The sequence below is a fragment of the Girardinichthys multiradiatus genome, chromosome 3, assembly GCF_021462225.1.
Source record: "Girardinichthys multiradiatus isolate DD_20200921_A chromosome 3, DD_fGirMul_XY1, whole genome shotgun sequence".
Lineage (NCBI taxonomy): Eukaryota > Metazoa > Chordata > Actinopteri > Cyprinodontiformes > Goodeidae > Girardinichthys > Girardinichthys multiradiatus.
This window is the reverse complement of record NC_061796.1, coordinates 44,610,770-44,630,911: the sequence shown is the minus strand read 5'-3', so window position 1 is coordinate 44,630,911 and position 20,142 is coordinate 44,610,770. Positions and strand designations below refer to the sequence as shown.

The 20,142-nt window shown below is 38.8% G+C and overlaps 1 protein-coding gene across 1 annotated transcript in view; it reads left to right on the top strand.

Moving 5' to 3' along the window:
* si:dkey-22o22.2 (neural-cadherin) overlaps positions 1-20,142 on the top strand; it is a 185,274-nt gene that overhangs the window by 144,872 nt on the left and 20,260 nt on the right. Inside the window, exons 17-24 of the mRNA XM_047361368.1 lie at positions 2,856-3,139; positions 7,227-7,856; positions 7,945-8,941; positions 10,499-10,592; positions 14,072-14,256; positions 14,616-14,854; positions 16,986-17,263; positions 18,309-18,523. Coding sequence (XP_047217324.1) covers positions 2,856-3,139; positions 7,227-7,856; positions 7,945-8,941; positions 10,499-10,592; positions 14,072-14,256; positions 14,616-14,854; positions 16,986-17,263; positions 18,309-18,523 — 2,922 coding nt within the window. The remainder of the gene's footprint in view (positions 1-2,855; positions 3,140-7,226; positions 7,857-7,944; positions 8,942-10,498; positions 10,593-14,071; positions 14,257-14,615; positions 14,855-16,985; positions 17,264-18,308; positions 18,524-20,142) is intronic.

Below are 20,142 nucleotides of genomic sequence, written 5' to 3'. Positions count from 1 at the left end.
TTGTTCTGGAATTTAACAAATAGAAACAATTCTGGTTAGCCTAACTGACCTAAAACAGGGAATGTGTGGTCCGTCTGTAAATATCTGGTTTCAGCTGTAAAAAGATCTGAAAGAGATCCAGAAATACTGCATCAGGAAAGGGAAAGGTAGGTTTAAAGTCCCACCACTGTGTAGATTTGACCTTTATTGGGTAAAAATGCCTTTTTTAAGATTAGGTTATGGTAAGATTGAGCTTGTATTTCATGTTAAATCTCCAGGAAAATAATATTCAGCCAAGGTAACATTGACAAAAGTATGGATTCACATCTCAATGAGAGGGCCTGACGAAGGCGAGATGTGGAGGTGAGAGCATCTAATAAGCCCCAATGTGAGGGAGGTGCTTTTTTCTTCTGAGATGTTGTTGCTGTCCACATGGGCCATCAGTGTGTGTGCTTCCGCTGCCAATCAAATTTACTCTTCTTGCAAGCAATTTCTGTACAAGTAAAGCTTTAAAAGAAGCGCTACATACAACTCAACTTAATGTGTTAAAGGCTACAAAGGCCCTACAAACAGACTCACTCACAGACAAAAGCACCATACCCACCCCCACCCCTCGGACCATAACCAACCCAAACTAAATTAATGTTTACAACTGCTTTAAATTGTAACATTGACATTTCTAATTGTATTCACCCTTTAACTGTAATGTATTAATTTTGAAAGTGTATGTACATATTTATATAGATGTACCTCCTTGCACAAATTCACTGTTTTCAGCATATTATATAGTAAATATTTTCAATTGTACATATGCCTTCTGCAGTGTATATTATATTTCATCTATCATATCTCTATTTTAAGAGAAAACCTTCTTAAATGCCTTGTTATTTGTTTGTTTATTCTACTGTGGTGTATGGTGGCCTAATGCGAGCACCCTGAATTTCGTTTTACCCCCGGTACAATGACAATAAAGACTATTCTATTCTTATTTTTGTTCTGATCATGTCCTAGATTCTGAACAGACAGGTCTTTATCTCATAAAATTGAAAAGGGTTTTACCTAATGTCTGTCCTTAAGGTGTTAATCTAAACATTTGTGTAAAAATATACATTTATATTCTAATATAATATAATTGCTAATTGCTACTTGTTTATCAAATAACAGATTTGAATACAAAAATAACCAAATACAGGTCCTTCTCAAAATATTAGCATATTGTGATAAAGTTCATTATTTTCCATAATGTCATGATGAAAATTTAACATTCATATATTTTAGATTCATTGCACACTAACTGAAATATTTCAGGTCTTTTATTGTCTTAATACGGATGATTTTGGTATACAGCTCATGAAAACCCAAAATTCCTATCTCACAAAATTAGCATATCATTAAAAGGGTCTCTAAACGAGCTATGAACCTAATCATCTGAATCAACGAGTTAACTCTAAACACCTGCAAAAGATTCCTGAGGCCTTTAAAACTCCCAGCCTGGTTCATCACTCAAAACCCCAATCATGGGTAAGACTGCCGACCTGACTGCTGTCCAGAAGGCCACTATTGACACCCTCAAGCAAGAGGGTAAGACACAGAAAGAAATTTCTGAACGAATAGGCTGTTCCCAGAGTGCTGTATCAAGGCACCTCAGTGGGAAGTCTGTGGGAAGGAAAAAGTGTGGCAGAAAACGCTGCCCAACGAGAAGAGGTGACCGGACCCTGAGGAAGATTGTGGAGAAGGGCCGATTCCAGACCTTGGGGGACCTGCGGAAGCAGTGGACTGAGTCTGGAGTAGAAACATCCAGAGCCACCGTGCACAGGCGTGTGCAGGAAATGGGCTACAGGTGCCGCATTCCCCAGGTCAAGCCACTTTTGAACCAGAAACAGGGGCAGAAGCGCCTGACCTGGGCTACAGAGAAGCAGCACTGGACTGTTGCTCAGTGGTCCAAAGTACTTTTTTCGGATGAAAGCAAATTCTGCATGTCATTCGGAAATCAAGGTGCCAGAGTCTGGAGGAAGACTGGGGAGAAGGAAATGCCAAAATGCCAGAAGTCCAGTGTCAAGTACCCACAGTCAGTGATAGTCTGGGGTGCCGTGTCAGCTGCTGGTGTTGGTCCACTGTGTTTTATCAAGGGCAGGGTCAATGCAGCTAGCTATCAGGAGATTTTGGAGCACTTCATGCTTCCATCTGCTGAAAAGCTTTATGGAGATGAAGATTTCATTTTTCAGCACGACCTGGCACCTGCTCACAGTGCCAAAACCATTGGTAAATGGTTTACTGACCATGGTATCACTGTGCTCAATTGGCCTGCCAACTCTTCTGACCTGAACCCCATAGAGAATCTGTGGGATATTGTGAAGAGAACGTTGAGAGACTCAAAACCCAACACTCTGGATGAGCTAAAGGCCGCTATCGAAGCATCCTGGGCCTCCATAAGACCTCAGCAGTGCCACAGGCTGATTGCCTCCATGCCACGCCGCATTGAAGCAGTCATTTGTGCTAAAGGATTCCCGACCAAGTATTGAGTGCATAACTGTACATGATTATTTGAAGGTTGACGTTTTTTGTATTAAAAACACTTTTATTTTATTGGTCGGATGAAATATGCTAATTTTGTGAGATAGGAATTTTGGGTTTTCATGAGCTGTATGCCAAAATCATCCGTATTAAGACAATAAAAGACCTGAAATATTTCAGTTAGTGTGCAATGAATCTAAAATATATGAATGTTAAATTTTCATCATGACATTATGGAAAATAATTAACTTTATCACAATATGCTAATATTTTGAGAAGGACCTGTATGTGACCAAAATATGTGACACCAAAACACACTGAAACCAGCTGAAACTGACCAGGACTCTATTTGTCTCATCCAGGCGCAAATGCTAAGCTGCGCTACCAGATCACTTCAGGAAACACCATGGGGACCTTTGACGTGGAGCCTGAGGTGGGCACCATCTTCGTGGCTCAGCCACTTGACTACGAGATGGAGCAGCGCTATGAGCTCCGGCTGGTCGCTTCTGATGGGAAGTGGGAGAATGAGACCCTGGTGGTGGTTCAAGTGGTCAACCGCAACGACGAGGCCCCAGTGTTCAGTCAGATTGAGTATCACTCTTCTGTGATGGAGGAGCTCACTCAGCTTCCTGTGTTCATTCTAGAGGTCAGTGGGTGTGTAGGTTTATTTGATTTGGGCTTATCTCATGGACATTACAGAGGAATTTTACTCAAATCCTCCTTTAGGGCCTTTTCTGCATATTTGAGAAAAATGAAGGTTTTATGCTGCATTTGCACCTCTCCTTTATATGTAATCTTAGTTTTGCTAAAAAATAAAACACTTTTCAAAGAAGAAATGTTTTTAAAATTCTGTTTGCATAGTTCCCATGCAGACTGAAGATCAGAAGAAACAATAATTTAGAAACCCAGTTCGCTCAAGCCCACAATCTCTTTATGAGCTAGAAGCTCCACAACTGTTGGGATGCCTTGTTTTCCTTTTTGACAACACTTTATTGACATCCCTGTTTGTGCAAAGGTGAAACCAGCTGCACTTGCACTTGTGCAACTGACACAGAGACAATAAACAGTAAAAAAAAACATGAAACATTAATTGTCTTTTAAATTGAATACTTAAACAAAATTAAAAATGGTGCCAAAAAAAAAACTTTAATAAGAATAATGACATAGAAGACTTTAGAATAATACTTGTGATAAATAATATTCAATTAGTCATGAATGAAAAGAAATGCTACCTATTATTTGGGCAAGGAATTAGAAATTGGTTTAAAAACTTTCTATGTGTGTTTGTCATAATAAAAATATCTGGAGAAGTGGAACTGGAGCCTCAGATATGTTTCTACCAAAATACATGTCAGCAATTGATTGGGTTTGAATAATTCAGAATCATATCAGAATTCAAATTATATAAATAAAAACCAACTGGCATGTTTTTCTTTCAGCCTGACGGTGCTGCTCCAACAATGTTAACTTGGAAGAGAAAACAATAAAACAGCTAGGGGGTTAGGGTTATCACAACATTGCCAACTCTTCAGTAAGCAAGTCACACAATTGGCTGTGTGCAAAAAAGTTCACTCAGGAACTTTCAGTAAGTGACAGCAAAACCTAATTTTTCTTTAACAATAAAATTTCATTTTGAGACCCCTTCAATTACTCTCTTTTTAAATGTGACTGTCCAATAACAATCTACATGGACCACCCACATAGGTGATTTATTTGCTGTGTGAGCACAGAAGGATGTTCTGCTTCAAGTGCAGCTGCAGGAGGCTGTTGAACGAGGACTGGGCAACCTGTGAGTTGCTGCAATCCCTGGGCTCTACCTTAAGGCTCACGTGGGATGCAGCTGACAAAAGCCCAAACAGTAGTACACCACCAACAGGGACTGGGAAATAAGTTTTCTTTGGGACTCCAATAATAATTGTAACATTCCTGATTGATAAAGATTAGGTTGAACATTTTCTTTAAATAAAAAGATTAAATACATGACACGCTGATTTTCTCTCCACCTCCCAATGCATTCACTCAACCCACTTAGTGGCCTTTTAAAGAATAGACATATAGAGAAAATGAGTGAATGGACTGATGTAGATCAGATGCTCCCTCGTTCCATATTAAATTATTTAAAATGTAAACCTGAGAAAGTATGCCGTTTCTCAGGTTTACATTTAACTGTACATTATGGTTAAAATGTTAGTGTTTATATGAACAATATGTGAAAATGTATCAGGTTTTTGCAGGATATGTAATAGCATTAGTTACGCTTGAAACTGAAGGGGTAAATTGCCCTGGAGCAACACCTCAGCAGAGATTTGGTGTCATTATACTAACACATTGTACATGTATGACAATATTTAACACAAAAACTGCAAAGAGAGGCTAAAAGGTGAAATATAAGGCTTCAAAATGGGAAGTAACCATCATCTGCAAGTTGCCTTTAATAAATTCTTGTTGACCTCCTTCTCCTGTTGATCTCAGACACCTTTCGTCACACCTATCTCCGTAATTCACAATAATTTGCATGTGCTGCCAAGCTAAATAAGATTAAAAAGGTGGAAGTGGGGAGGGGAGGGGAGGGAAATAATCTCTGTCAAAAGAGCATGTGTCACTGAGTCCTCAACCTGGGCCTGCTTCCCCTCGCCTTCTGGAATTGATTTGATGTGCGTTTGGTTCCTCTCTGACACTTTCAATAGTCTTTCTGCCGCATGACGGACGGGTCCTCCCTCATCACACTCCACTCTCATCCCTCAGCACTAATACAATTCAGTAGACAGTGAATGGAACAGAAAATCCAATTTGAAATGAATATTTTTTGACTTCACCTGTGCGGCTGCTTCCTCCGTGGTGCCACCACTCATCTTCAATATTGTGTACCTGCATCACGTTGTCAGAGAATGCAGCAAGGCGACATGGGCGAGGTGGGAGGGGGACTTCAAAGGCTTCAGTAAACAAACCCTCTGGTGACAAAAGAGAAGAAAGGGTAAAAGCGTACTTTTTCTTGCCTTTGTCTGTGTCTATTAACTTTTAATTGCATTGTGTGTCTCGGTGACAGATGTGAAGGCTCATCTCATGGCTGCAGCTCTTGTCCCCTCGCTCGCAGAGATAGCAGGAAGGCAGGTTAATTAAGCAAACAGGACAAAGTAGCAGCGAAATGTTTATTCCTGTGTTGTGAAGTCCCAGTGCACAGGGCCAGCTGCTGCAATCACTTCCCCGCTGCATGTCCTAGTTGCTGGGCTTGACATTATTACATAGTGAAAAAGCAATTTGACTGTTTTGATAAGAAATACATGATGGGCAAAGAACTGAACAAGATAAAATAGGTTCTTATTAAGGAAACTAGGTTAGTTTTTGAACTGGAATTAAAAACGTCAACATGGCACCTTCGGTCCGCTTGTCACCATAAATGTAACAACAAAGATGTGCCTTTTGCTACAGTTTTAATCTATGCAGCAGTTTTTTTTTTTTTTTAGAAGAAACAAAAGTTAAACTTCCATTTGAAAAGCCATATGTGATAAAAATATACAATAACTCAAGGAGCAAGATGCTTATTAGAGGTATGTTTTTAGACATCTAGCTGAGACCACCCGTGGTTAAAATAATAATGAACATCTCGTTTCAAGAGAGAACTGTGATTCAGTAAGTAAGCCTTCAGATCCTCTGCTCTTATATGTAATTTCAAAAAATGTACATCTCCATTAAGTTAAAAAATGAGAAATTCTCAAGTTTGTGATAAATCTTATAACTGTTTGGTCTAACCCAAAATGAAAAACAATAACTGAACAAACCAAACTGTATAGACATTACTGTACTTAGAACAGCAGTCTGATGTAGTTCTGAAAACCATGCAATTTGGCCTATTCAAAAGACACATTGCACATTATTTTACAGGAATATTGGTAAATTGTGAAAGCATATTGGTTATTGCCAGAAATAAATACTGCAATAAGCTCCATAACAGCCATGCAGAGATTAGACTAAAAGCTGCCATAGCTGACAAATTCTTCAACATTTGGTGACAGATGAAACTGATGATCTCAATATGTCCTGTAACAATAAACGTCTTTGTGAGCCTCTCGTCCAATTGGTTTGCAGCTGTTTCCTCACAGACTAAACATCACAATCTCTCTGTTAGTGCCAGAACAACTTTCACCTGCAGAAAAGAAAAACTCCCCTTTAACAGGAAGAAACCTCAACCAGAACCAGGCAAAGTGTGATTGGCCTTCTGTCACTACCACGTGGGGGTTTAGAAGACAAAGCAGACACACAAAGACAAGAAACACAGAAGCACTGACCCATCAGTACTTTCTATTTCACAGAAAAAGTACCTAATGGTGGTAGTACCTCCTAAAGGGGCTTCATCTAGGAGCATGACATCCCAAAATTAAAGCTTATTGGCTCATACTTAATACACTATCCACAGAAACCCTGTGGAAGAGCCTCATAAAAAAAGCTTTTTCTTCTCCAAGTCTGTTCTTCCTGTTGCTGATATAATCCAACGTTGTAATAATCAGCTCTAACGTTCTCCTCACTGTCGGTAACATCGCTGAACACGGTAGCTAGCAGCTTCTCGGTTATTATGAAAGATCAGCGGACTCCACTATAAAAAACAGAGATGCTGTTCTGGGATTCGAGGTCCCGGCAGTGGAATTGTCATAAACGGTATGATTACTGAGTTGATAGAGAATTTTGTTTGAATAAAACTGCCTATTTTTTCACCTTTTCCCTGTTGTTTTTTGTAGGTGTCAGCAACAGATCCCGATCAGGAAGCAGACCAGACTGCACTCCGTTACTCCCTCCACGGCCAGGGTGCCGGTGGCGAGTTCACTATTGACGAACATACCGGAAGAATCTACGCCCAGCGTCGCCTGGACCGCGAGGAACGCCCTGCCTGGAGATTCCTCGTCCTCGCCACAGATGAAGGAGGCATGGGGCTTACAGGATTCGCTGATGTGCTCTTAGAAGTCAGAGACATTAATGATAACTCCCCCTTCTTTCCGTGCCCCGCTCTAGAGGTAGACGGATGTTTCATTGGCCAAGTGCCTGAAAACTCACCTGCCGACACCTCCATTATGGAGATGCATGCCATGGACCTTGATGACCCTAAAGAAGGCAGGAATGCCATGCTTACCTACAGCATCATCAAGAACATTCGCAATGAGATCAACCTCAACCTGTTCTCCATAAACGCCACTACAGGGACCATCTACACAGTTCTGCGTTCACTGGATCGGGAGACAGAGGACAAGTATCTGGTGGTGGTGGAGGCCCGGGATGGAGGTGGTTTGTCTGGGACCGGAACAGCCACCATTATGGTTTCGGATGTAAATGACCATCCACCTATTTTTACTCAGAGAGCCTACACCACTCAGGTGAGTCAACCTGGCTGAAGACATCTTTCATTATCTTTTAATATTTAATCTAGTAGCCATAAATTAACTACATAAATGTGTCTTCCAGATGAATGAGGACATGGAGGTAAACAGCGAGGTTCTTGTGGTTTCTGCCACTGATGGAGACGAGGGGGAAAATGCTGTTGTTACGTTCAGCATTGTCGGTGGAGATGAGGAAAGGAAGTTCTTTGTAGAGACAGACAAAGTAAACCGACGCGGCGTGATAAAACTTAAGAAGAAGGTTGACTTTGAGAAACTCCATGAGAGGACCTTTAATCTGACCCTGAAGGCAGAAGATGCTGATTTTTTCAGCCTGGCATACTGTCTTGTTCAAGTAGAAGACTCCAATGATCATGCTCCTGTTTTTTTTCCACAGTTCTATGAGTCGGCCGCCATGTCTGAAGACGTTTCTGTGGGAACGATTGTCACTCAGGTTACTGCATCAGATCTGGACTCTGGCCAAAATGGCCGCTTCTCCTACAGTATTTCAAAAGAGTCAGACCCTTACAGTCAGTTTCTGGTGGATCAGTCAGGTTGGGTGGTAGTTGCTCATTCTCTAGACAGAGAGAAAATCTCCCAGCACAGGTTAATGGTTCTTGCAACAGATGCCGGTATCCCACCCCTAACCGGCACCGCTATTGTTATGGTGACTGTGCTTGATATTAATGACAATGGGCCAGAGTTTGAGGCTCCCTATAAGCCTGTTGTTTGGGAGAACACAGCAGCACCACAGGCGGTGCAAATGAATGAATCGTCCATGCTTCTTCATGCCATAGACCGCGACACCTCCGCTAACGGTGGCCCATTTTCCATCCGGCTCCTTCTGCTCACCTCCGATGCCACCAACTTTAATTTGACAGACTTTCGCAATGGTAGTGCAGCCATCACAGCTCTTCGTAGCTTTGATCGTGAGCGCCAAAAGGAGTACTGCCTTCCTATTCTCATGATTGACAGTGGATCTCCTCCAGTGAGTTCAACCAACACACTGACAGTCATCATCGGTGATAGAAATGACCATCCGCACTTACCTGGACACACCCACATTGTTGTCTACAGTTATGAAGGTATGTCTTGTTTTTGACTGGTATCTGACTTTTTTTTACTAGGATTCTTAAGATTTCTTAGCATTCATGTTTATTATTCACACTTTAGTCAAGTTTAAGATTTCTTTGAAGAAGTTTTGCAATGTGATGGTATTTCACATTGGTGGTTAGTACTACGTGTCCTGGGTTCAATTAAGAGCAGGGACCTTTTACTGTGGAGTTTGCATGTTCTCCCCATGCATTCATGGTTTTCCTCTGGGTTCTCCACTTTCCTCCCACTGTCCAAAAATGTGCATAAGATGTTAATTGGAGATTACAATTTGCCCTCTGGCTTTTAGTTGTGCTCCCAAGGTCGCCAACTAGAAAGTGGAGGGATATTTCGGTAAGACATTAAAATTTCAAAAGGTATTTATTTTTTATGGCACAAATATTACATCCAAAGGGATGAAATATGTATGGGGCAAACCCAGAGTATACTGCAGGGAGTATATGTCCCTACTGGCCTTTGGAAGCAGATCCCAGGACAATGGGAAGACAATGGATGGATGGATGGATGGATGGATGGATGGATGGATGGATGGATGGATGGATGGATGGATGGATGGATGGATGGATGGATGGCTTTAATAGATGTAGTTAGGCTTTAGCTATGGTTACAACAATCCAGATGTTTTACAATATTATAACATTCTCAAAAAGAGCATAAAAATCTTGATATTATCTGCAGAATCACTAAATTAATAAATAACACATTAATAAATTCAGCAAAATCTTTGCTGATGTTAGAAAGGGATCACAGTATAGCTAGACTTTCCAATGATGCAGCTGCAGACTGGTGATGCATTTTTTACCACCATTTTCTTAAACACACCAACTAACTAAGAGCCCTTTTGGAATCTTGGATTAAAATTTTTCTTTCACACATTTTTGACTGTCCCAGTTGGTGATCAGGTTTGCATGTTCTGATCACAGACCAGCTCCTCAAAGGCTTGTGCCCATTGATGTGCCCTTTGTGCTCATGTTGCCAGGGCATGATACAGTTGACTACTCGCAGCCTCCATCTGCAGCCACATCACTCATTTAGCATTTCAACCTATCTGTCTGATTGCTGTAATTTACTGGAAAACTGGATTTTCTCTCTAGGGCTTTTCCACATGAAAGGACATTAACCTGCTAATACAAATCCAACCACTACCATGGAAACATGTCATGAAGCAAACAATTAACTCCAGCTTAAGTCCCAGGTTTGATAGTAACATAAACAGGAAGTCAGTTTAAAAGGCAACTTATTTCATGGATAAAGTGATTACAGGACTGCGCTCGGCTCATTTTCTTAGGAGCTCAGGAAAAACACAGTGCAAGTTTGTCTAATGAGAGCCCTTCTTCCTGAAATGTTATTAAACCATGACCATGTGTGTCAAAAAGGTGCACCTGTGCCTGTATCTTCTAGTGAAGCTTTCACAGCCTTTACTCCTAATATTTGGGCTGTGCCTCAGGGATCCATTGTGTTTGAATATTTTCTCCAGGTAATGCATTTTCAAACTATTTTATTCTGTTTTACTTTCTGCCATCTGACAGGTATCCTCCCGACAACAGTTCTTGGACAAATTCAATCCCCTGACCTCGATGACTGGAGTGAGAAGGTGTACCGCTTCGATGGCAAACCTACCAGGTAATTTGATCGCATTTAGTAACACACTGAAAAGAATTAAAGATGCAGAATGAGTAATTATGTAAAGGTTTACTTGTACATATCATAGTGTTTTTTAAGTAGGTACAGAAAAGTCAAGAGGTGAATAAATTTTTACAACTGGTTCAAATGTTTTAAATGCTTCAAGACATATTAAGCATTAAAACTATAACTTGAATCAGTAGAATTGTTCTAAGTAAGTAAACTTTATAAGATGCCTTTCACAGACACAAAGTCACAATATAAATCCCATTTAAGTATTACATAGTTTAAAAACAAGATAAAAACAAGTATAAAGCCTAGTAGAACAAGACGATTTTCAAACAGGTGTTAAAGATGTCCAGAGGTTAAAAAAAGCAAAGTATCAGTAATACAAAAGCATACAAGTTAAGCTTAAACTGAGGATCTGTCTCTTTCACAAACAAAAGTCTCATCCTGGCAAGCAGATGAACCAGCATTAAACAGCACATCCATATTATAAGCGGGCAGAATCACAGAACATATTGAGTGAAAATGTGCACCACATATATTCTCAAAAGCCTAAAAAGACGTCCCTTTTTAATGGATGGCGGACAAATTTGCTTTGGTCATTTTTCTTCACATCCCCTTGCCATTCTTCTCTCTGTGCGTTGTAGTAAAATAAACTTGGGTCCTCGTCCTTTTTAACTTCAATCGGTCTGAATACAGAAAGACGTAAGTTTAAACAAATAGCTATTTTCTTTAGCCATTTCCTGACCAATGAAGACTAAAGGCACATCTGTCTTACTTGGATGATATGTTCTCTCATCTCTCATTTTTATGAGTTGATTAGAAAAAATGCACCTCTTCGTCATTTCATATTAGTTTCTAGGAAAACAGGAAGTTGTGGATTAAACGTTACCAAATTATACACTTATAAGTAAAACAAGATTTAAAAATGGGCTTTTTTAGATTTATTTACAGAAATTTTGAGGCCTGCAGTTTTCTAAATGTTTTCTGTATGGATCTTTTTTGACTTTGTATTGCTGGTTGGTGTTGAGGTGGGCTAAAAGAGAAGCAAGGAAATTAGGCACTAATGTAAAGAAATGTATAAAAGAGAAACAGAGGAGGATAGAAAGCTTTAGACACAAAATAACGACTCAAAGACAGAAATAAATAAATACGTAAGAGAGTAAACAACTGATTTAGGTAGGAATTAAATATGTTTACAGAGAGATATAAAGGACTTTAGAGGCAATAGGTTCAGTTTTGTGTCACCTGAAGACAACAGGTACGAGAAGATCAAGAAGCTAGCTCTGTCAAGCATGCAGCCTGTTGGATGTGTTGGATGAAAGACGTTAGAGGATGGAAGATGTGAAGCAGTTTTATCATGAAAGAAACTAACATTAAACAGATTTCTTTGCAAAGTTTCTCTTCTTATGGGACACAAAGCAGGAACAGCAAAAAGAAAAGGAAAAAAACTCGAAAGTAAAAAGGTTCATAGCAACTGACAGTTTCAAAACACAGAGTACAAAGGTGCAGTAGAAAAAAGGGAAGCAAAATTGGGCTGTATTATACAGGCAGTTTGAAGGAGGAAACAATGAGAAAAAGAGACTAAAAAGGGAGGAGAGCAGTGAGGAGAGAGATAGAAAAAGAGATCTGACTTGTCAGGAACAGTGCTTTTAATACTTCATAACCACTGATGTTGAAAATTCCCAGTAAAACGCAGCGAGGGTGAGCTCATTTTGTTTGATGAGGCACGGCTTCACGCGGACGCATTGAAAGGAGAGTTTGATTGCTCTCCCTGCCACCTTTTCGTCTAATGAGATACCTACAAGGAGGGACGACAGGAGATGGCTGAGAACAAAGGAACCACCGGGGACAGAATTACCATAGTTACTCATGAGTCACATCCCATCATCTGTGAATCCAGCAGATAGTAATTTGTTTCATGGAAAGGATCAGGTTTAGGCTGATTGGTATTTACATATAGAAAAGATAGAACTTGGAAGAAAATAAGAAGCACAAAGAGTTCAGATGAAGAAGCACCAGTTAGTCATTATTAATGTGTCACCCACCTTACAGGGACTTGGTAGAAACAGCAGGGTACCTGTAAGATGTGTTGATTTCACCTTCAACTTTCTGCAAGCAAAAGTACTAAAAAATCAAATAACCTGAACGTGTTTTACAGTTCCAGTCAAAAGCTTGCATTTATTCATTTTCATCATGAATGCTGGGTTATTTATAATGTTTTTGTACTGCTGTTTTTCCAGGGTGGAGTGATGGCATCATACAGCCTTTTTTAAGAATTATGTGCTGGAGTTTATTTATTAATTTATTGCTCATTTTCTTCAATCCACATAGGGTCAAAATTATACATGCAGTCACAACTATATACATATGTATGAGTGTAACTGATATTTGGTTAAATGTCTCCTTGTGAGTTGCAGAGAAAACTCCTTTGCTTTCACCCTGAAGCTTCTGGCTTAATTCTGGGGCTTATTTAATAACTCTTCTTATTAGAAATAGAAGGTCTCATCCAAGCTGGTTGGTTTCCTGACACGGACCTTGTTTGATAGGACTAGAAGCGTAATATTAGCCTGCTTTCTCCATTCCAAATATTTCATTGTCCTGTTGCAACATCCAACTGTGTCCAAGTTTCAACCATATAGCTGTTGATTTAAGGTCAAGTTAAAGGATTTAGAGGTTGTCATCCTTCTCATTTCGATCTACTGGCACACAATGCTCCAGTACAGCTGGCAGCAAAACAGACCATTAAAAATCATCTCTTTCCAGAGAAGGCACTCTAGTTGTTTCCGTAGCAGCGGTGAATATTTACATGAATATTTATCTCCAAACTCTGGGAAGATACTTATCTGTGAAGAAAAATAAACAAAATGGTTTAAATACACCAATATAAAATGGAAGAAGGAAGGGACAAAATGTCAGATTATAGTAAAGCCAACATTATTCCCCAAAAAGCTCTGGTAGTTGATATTTTTTATTTAGAGGAACATTTATTTTTCAATGGGTTGAAAAAATTTCCTTCATATGAAATTTAACACATTAGATGAAAATAAATCATCAAATCTCACAATAAGACAATAATTTCGCTTTACAGCATACAACCTTGAGGTTTTATTATCTGTTGTTTTTGGTGAGAATTCCTAGAAAATTTTCATATTTACCTGATATACAGTATTTATCATGTCTCTCCTTTAAAGCCAGACATCTTGTTTAAGGTTGGTTTTCAAAGGTTAGAATGGAGCAAAAAAGTCATGAATGGGACCCCTTTGCACTGATGTCCATACTGGCATTCAGTTCTGTTCAGTCTGACTCCAGTATAAGAAAAAAGGAAATGCACACTTTGCATAAACAAAATCTTTTTGACTCATCAGAAGATCCAGTGTACTTTAGGTTCTTCAGATGATTGCTTTGATGATATTAAAGAAATAAACTCATATGAACAAATAGCATAAAGCTTTTCGATGTTTTCCTGTTAGGTCATTCGGTCTGAACCAGAGCTCAGGTCAGCTCAGCATCAAGGAGGGAACCCCTCCCGGCACATACCGCCTGCAGGTGCGTGTGTCAGACGGTACATGGCCTGACGTCATCTCAACCGCTCAGGTGGATGTCACAGAGCTGCATCAGGAGGCCTTGCAGCAAGCTGGCTCCATCCGCCTGAACAGTGAGTCCACACGTCACAATGTCTGTGAAAACAGGGTTAAGATGAACTATTTTACCACTAAAAGCCTTTGTGGGATGCTCATTTTTCCTAATTTTCCCTACTGTAGGCAATAAGCGATATTTCTATTTTTATTCTGTTCCGTCTTTATGATTGTTTTGGTTACAATACAAACTTTGGTTAGGCGGCAGAATTTTATTTTTTCGGAATAATTCAGAATCAAAGTTTTAGGCCTTTCAGGTCCCCCAACACCAAAAGGAAAAGAAGCATAATATAAAGTAATTACCCCCTAATTCTGCCCTGTCACCTTTATTCCCAAAGAACATTTAAAATATAGGTAGGAACATCTGCTTTTCTTCCAGATCTTACAGTTGAGGAGTTTTTCCAGAGTACCAGCGGAGGTCAGGAAAGTCGGTTTTCCCGTCTGGGTCCAATGTTGGCTGAATTCTTGCAGACCTTGCCAAAGAATGTCCAGATCTTCTCTTTAAGCAAAGCTGACCGGCAGATTAATAAAGCGCTTGATATCTGGTTTGCTGCACATGGCTCCCCATACTACAAGGCTGAGAAGCTACACGGCTACGTAGCGGCAAACAAGGCCAAGGTAAGACTCAGAAATTCACATCTTCCTACCCAGTTTCTCTCAGAAATGTAACCAGATATCAATATTTTAGATATTTGAGTCAACAGAAATGCTTACACAAAGCCTCTTCATGCGGTGGGGTTGCTTTTCAATTTTTCTCTAACAACATTAAAAAGAAACAGCATATATTTAAACTGTTGGCAAAGCAAAGATATCAAGCTTAAACACACATTAAACATTTCACGCTTGTTCACATGGTTATGAAAATAGGATTCATATTAAACTGTGTATTTTGTGATACACTCTGATGTTCCACATGCAAACTATGTGTAAATGAATATTTAACATGCACTAAAAGCTGCAGAGCTGCATGAGAGGCAGCTCATCATGCCAGTTAGTCAACCTTGTACAGACAACATACAGAACATGTGTGCACACATGTTGACTGAGCAAGGTCCAATGCAAATTTCTCACTGCTGGCTGTGTCACAGCTCATGTTTTCTTAATGGAACCATTAAAAGATCATAAAACAGCGAAAGAAAAAAGTTCATATACTGTACATGTGTAACAGGAAGTAAGGTTTTAGTTTACAGAAAGGGACATTATTATGATGTTAGGGTTTTCAAAAGCAGGCAGATTTATCTAGAAATAACAATCATCATAATGCCTGCCTGACAAGACATATTTTATCTATAATTTTTAAAGCTACACATTTTTTAATAAACCCCCTATTTCAAGTCAGATGTTTAACTTGGAATCAGCAAACTTCAATTGCTGCATACACACTTTAATGTAACTGAGCTGTTAAAAATGGAGAAGGTTTGAGATGGTTTCTGTTACATCTTTGCCAAAACCAGCCAGAGACCATCACCACAATGAGAGATGTTCTCCTGCTGTTCAGAGGAAGGACTAGAAAATGAAAAGTGTGACTCTTCTCATAGTTCATGCTTGTTATTTTCTTGCTTATGTTGGGTATTTAACATAAGAATTAAATTACTCTCCCCGAAAATGTAGTTTTCCCATGCAGGGATTCAACAGTGAATAAAATAAGCCAAACCAAACACATTATTATAATAGCAACAATTTAAAAGGGAACCACTGTATGTTGGCATGCAACAATAAGCTGATGCAGCTTGGTTTAAAAGATTATTCAGCAACAAAACAAGGTCGCCCCAGCAACAAAAACACATAAATATCAGTACTCAGCACACATAATGATCAAAACAAGTTCAACATCAAAAGCCGAAGAAAGTGTGTTTTTAAATGTCATAAGCTAAAGCTAAAGTTAAAAGATTATGTAGAAATTTTGGAGCCATTAATTGAAGCTTTGCACAGGGAGCATCAAGCACTTTGAATAAGGTTGTCAGCTGGATGTTTAAAACCAGAAAAAGAAATAAATGCAGAGGCAGGAAACCCTAAGGGACTGGGGAGAAAAAAAGCTCTTTGAGACGAAATATGAGAAAATAGTCAGAATGACAAAGAAAAGAGCTGAATTTGGCAACAAAGAAAAATATTACAAGAAATGACAAGAAAAGCACCAACGTGCATCAATAAAATTAAAAGGAAATGAAGCAAATTCAATAACTGTTGATGCGGTTAGACATGATGCTTTCATTCTTCATGTCACTTTTGTCTTCATTTCAGATTTATTCTTATTTACATGTTGTTTTCATTAAAGGCTTCTTTGTTTCTGTGTCTCTTAAGGGAAATTATGGGATATTTTTATTGATTAATTTATTTAAAAAGTCTAACAAAAGTATTCATATCCTTGAACGTTTTCTGCATAATGTGTCTTAAAGTTGTGCATATTTGTTAAGTATGAAGGATACCGCGTGTCAAAATCTGACCTTATTTTTCTTTGGCTTCACTTTTACAGCATGTGCTACTTTGTGTTGCCATAGCACCTGAAATCCCAATAAAATACATTCAAGTTTGTGGTTGTGATGCGACATTTGGGAAAAGTGAAAGGAAATGAATATATTTTTTAAATAATTTAGTGCTAGTCAACTTTCAGCACCATTTAATCCTACATTTTGCTATGTGTCATTTTTAGTAATCCATATTTTGTCTTGTCGAGACCAAATAAGCTTAAATAAAGCAAATAATGATCATTTGTTTTCTGTTTTCATCCTTATCTTTCCATCCTGCTCAGCTGGAGGCCATGCTGGGCGTGTCCATCGCCCAGGTGGGCCTGGATGACTGTCCGTTCACGGACTGCAGTCAGTATGGAGGCTGCAGCAGTGAGGTTTCATTCAGCCAGGTCCCAGTGGCTCTGAGCTCCGGTAACATCTCTCTGGTGTCTCTGTCGGGCTCTTCGACTGCACGCTGTGGCTGCAGAGGTCGAGAGGCGACCCACCTGTCATGCTCCGCTTATCCCATCAACCCCTGCCTCAATGGAGGCACCTGCCAGGATGGACCCCTGGGATACCGGTAGGTGTGATAAAATAATATATCTATAGTATTGCAAATATAATAAATTTAAGATAAAAATACACTTTCATGTGAACTAAAATGTATGTCCCATTAGACAATAAACCATAACCGAAGCTTCACTGTACCATGAAGATGTTAGCTGAATGTGGTGTCTCCATGAAACCTTGCTTTGCAGCAGCTTGGCATCATATGTTCTCTTTGTGGTTCTCCTGATGGTGCAGATTTTAAGTATGCCTGTCCTTGGCAGCTAACAGGCATCTCAAACTGTTATCGTCAATGTTTGAAGCTGGCAGAAATTTCCCATTTGTTAACTGAATAACTCAAGCGAAATCTGTCAAACATGTTAAAAGATTTAAGAAGGGAGTCAGTGGTTTCCATCTGCAGTAATAACACTCTGAGGCAGCTTGGACTGCAGCTGACTTTGAATCTTCACTGAACTTTATTAGTTTAGATTGTAGATGAACTATTTCAGCTGCTGAATCCCGACAGCTAGTTTCTCTTTTAAAGCTTTAAAACTCAGAAAAATAAACTTTCAAGTTGATTTCAGTTCAAATCCAGAAAATTCCTTTTTAGTATTAAATGGTTTCTTCATGTGTTTACTTTTCTCTTTCGCTTTATTAACACAAGCCAGGAAAAAACCTGCACTGCTGCTACAGAAATGTACATTTTTAGTAACTTTCTTTCTAAAGCTTTACTTTGCATTTTTGGTATGGGGTATTTAAAGTGAGAACGAAACACTGACAAAGAATGTTTTTACAAGCCTAAGGTGCAAAGTTCAATAATAGATCAGAACATACATTTGGAACAAAATTATTATGCTTTTAATATTTTAAATGTAAGTAAACTAAAATGATTCAGTCCTCCATAAATTACTCTTTACATGAAATGTACACATCTAATATCTATTAAACTCTGCCAGGGAGAAGAGAATTTATATTCATGCTAAGGAACAGAACAATCTTGATTAATTATTTTTTGAACCTGTCTGGATCATCGCATACTTGGAAAGGGGTCAATAAGTTCTGCTTTTCCGGTTCTTCAGATGTAAGTGTCCCCCTATGTTTGATGGCCCGGAGTGCCAGCAGACCAAACACAGCTTTGGTGGCCAGGGTTATGCCTGGTTTCCTCCCATCAAACCGTGCTTCCAGAGCCGCATCTCCCTGGAGTTCCTGTCCGAGTCGCCCAACGGGCTGCTGCTCTTCAACGGACCGCTTGGCCTCGTCCAACCTGGGGAACAGGAGGACTTCATTGCCATCGGTGAGTTTACTGCTGATGTTTATGTGTTTATGTAGCTAAAACAAACTGGGCTTATAAAGAAAGGAGACACAGATTGCCCGTTTCAAATAATAGAAAGTAATGTGTAAGTAATTAAAATTAATTAATTTATATGCTTTAATGTGTTATAGAAATGACTGCAGCTGCCTCTACATATAATAGCACACCTGCTAACGATGCTTAAAAACCCTAAATTCATCTTTATAAAAATAGACTCAGATTATCTTTAAAAATGTTTTCTACCGTTTGAGATATTTTGAAGTTTTTTACTTTTTGCCTTAACTATAGATCTGACTAGGGTTAGGTCTGACCATTTCCTGAAGTAAGATCCACAAACATCTGCCTCACTTTAATGACATGTTCTCCTGTGTTTCCCATTTTGAAGAGTGGCTAAGAGAAATGGACCTTTGTGTGACATAATATCTATGGCTCAGTGAAACAGTAAATCACTGATGACTAATTAAAAGTCGTTTAACACTCGTAAAATTTAAAGTGGACTTTAAAAATGGAATAAATTGTGTTTTTATAGGAATCATTTAGAAACAAATTCATATAAATTCTAAATTTTTCCACAAATGTACTCCATTTAAGGTTTTCCATTTTCTATCATGCTTTTGCACTAAAAGATGAATTTATTTAAGGCATTTTACACATCTTTTCTAGCAATAAAATGTGGAGGTCACTATTAATACACCAGTTAAATTAATGGAGGTTAAAGGTTCTCAGTGAATTAATATGAAATAAAAGTTTAACTTTTATTTATTTGAGTTGACTTTTGTTATACAATCATGTTAAATAAATTATAATATCATTGAAAGGTAAAAATTTTTCAGTTGCTCAGTTCACTAAGTTAAACATTATATAGATCAATGACACACACACTGATGTTTTCAAGCCTTTTTTCTGTTAATTATGACCATTTTCTGCTTACAGCCAATGGAAACACAACATTTAATATTAGAATATAACATCAGACCAACAGGAAGCACATATATGTGTATATGTAAATGAAAAGTATGCTTAATAACTGCTTAAAGGTTGTTATTTTTCAAAAGGTACCTTTAATCTGACAAATGAGCCTCATCTGAGCACATTGTAATTGATTGAATATGTCTGCATTTTCAAATTCATTAACTTCAGCAGATGTATTTTCTAATGCTACTTCTATGTTACATTACTTTTTACATCAGTGGTTTATCTTTGTATTAGGTGATGTAGCTGATTTAAAGTGAGGCAGAACAAAAGCTATGAACTTTAAAGCTTAACAGACCAATAAACGGTGACGAGAAGCAGCACTACTTATGTTTTTCTGTCGATTTCCTCCAGCTCTTTTTCTGTTAGCAGTCTGGCTCTGATGCTTCTTGAGGGGTCTAGGTATGAACCCCTCCCCCACTTGCTGCTGTGAGAATTTAGTTTGAAATGTGGCAATCGCTTGACTAAGTCCAAACATTATTTTAACTTCTAAGCTCTCTAAGACACAGTGTGATCTAACACTCCCAGTGGGGAAGCTTCATCAGCGTTTCTTTTTAACAAACACAAAGCGTTCGTCAATCTGCTGCTGTAGAACAGCATCTCAGCAGAGGAAACGCTTGATAAACTCT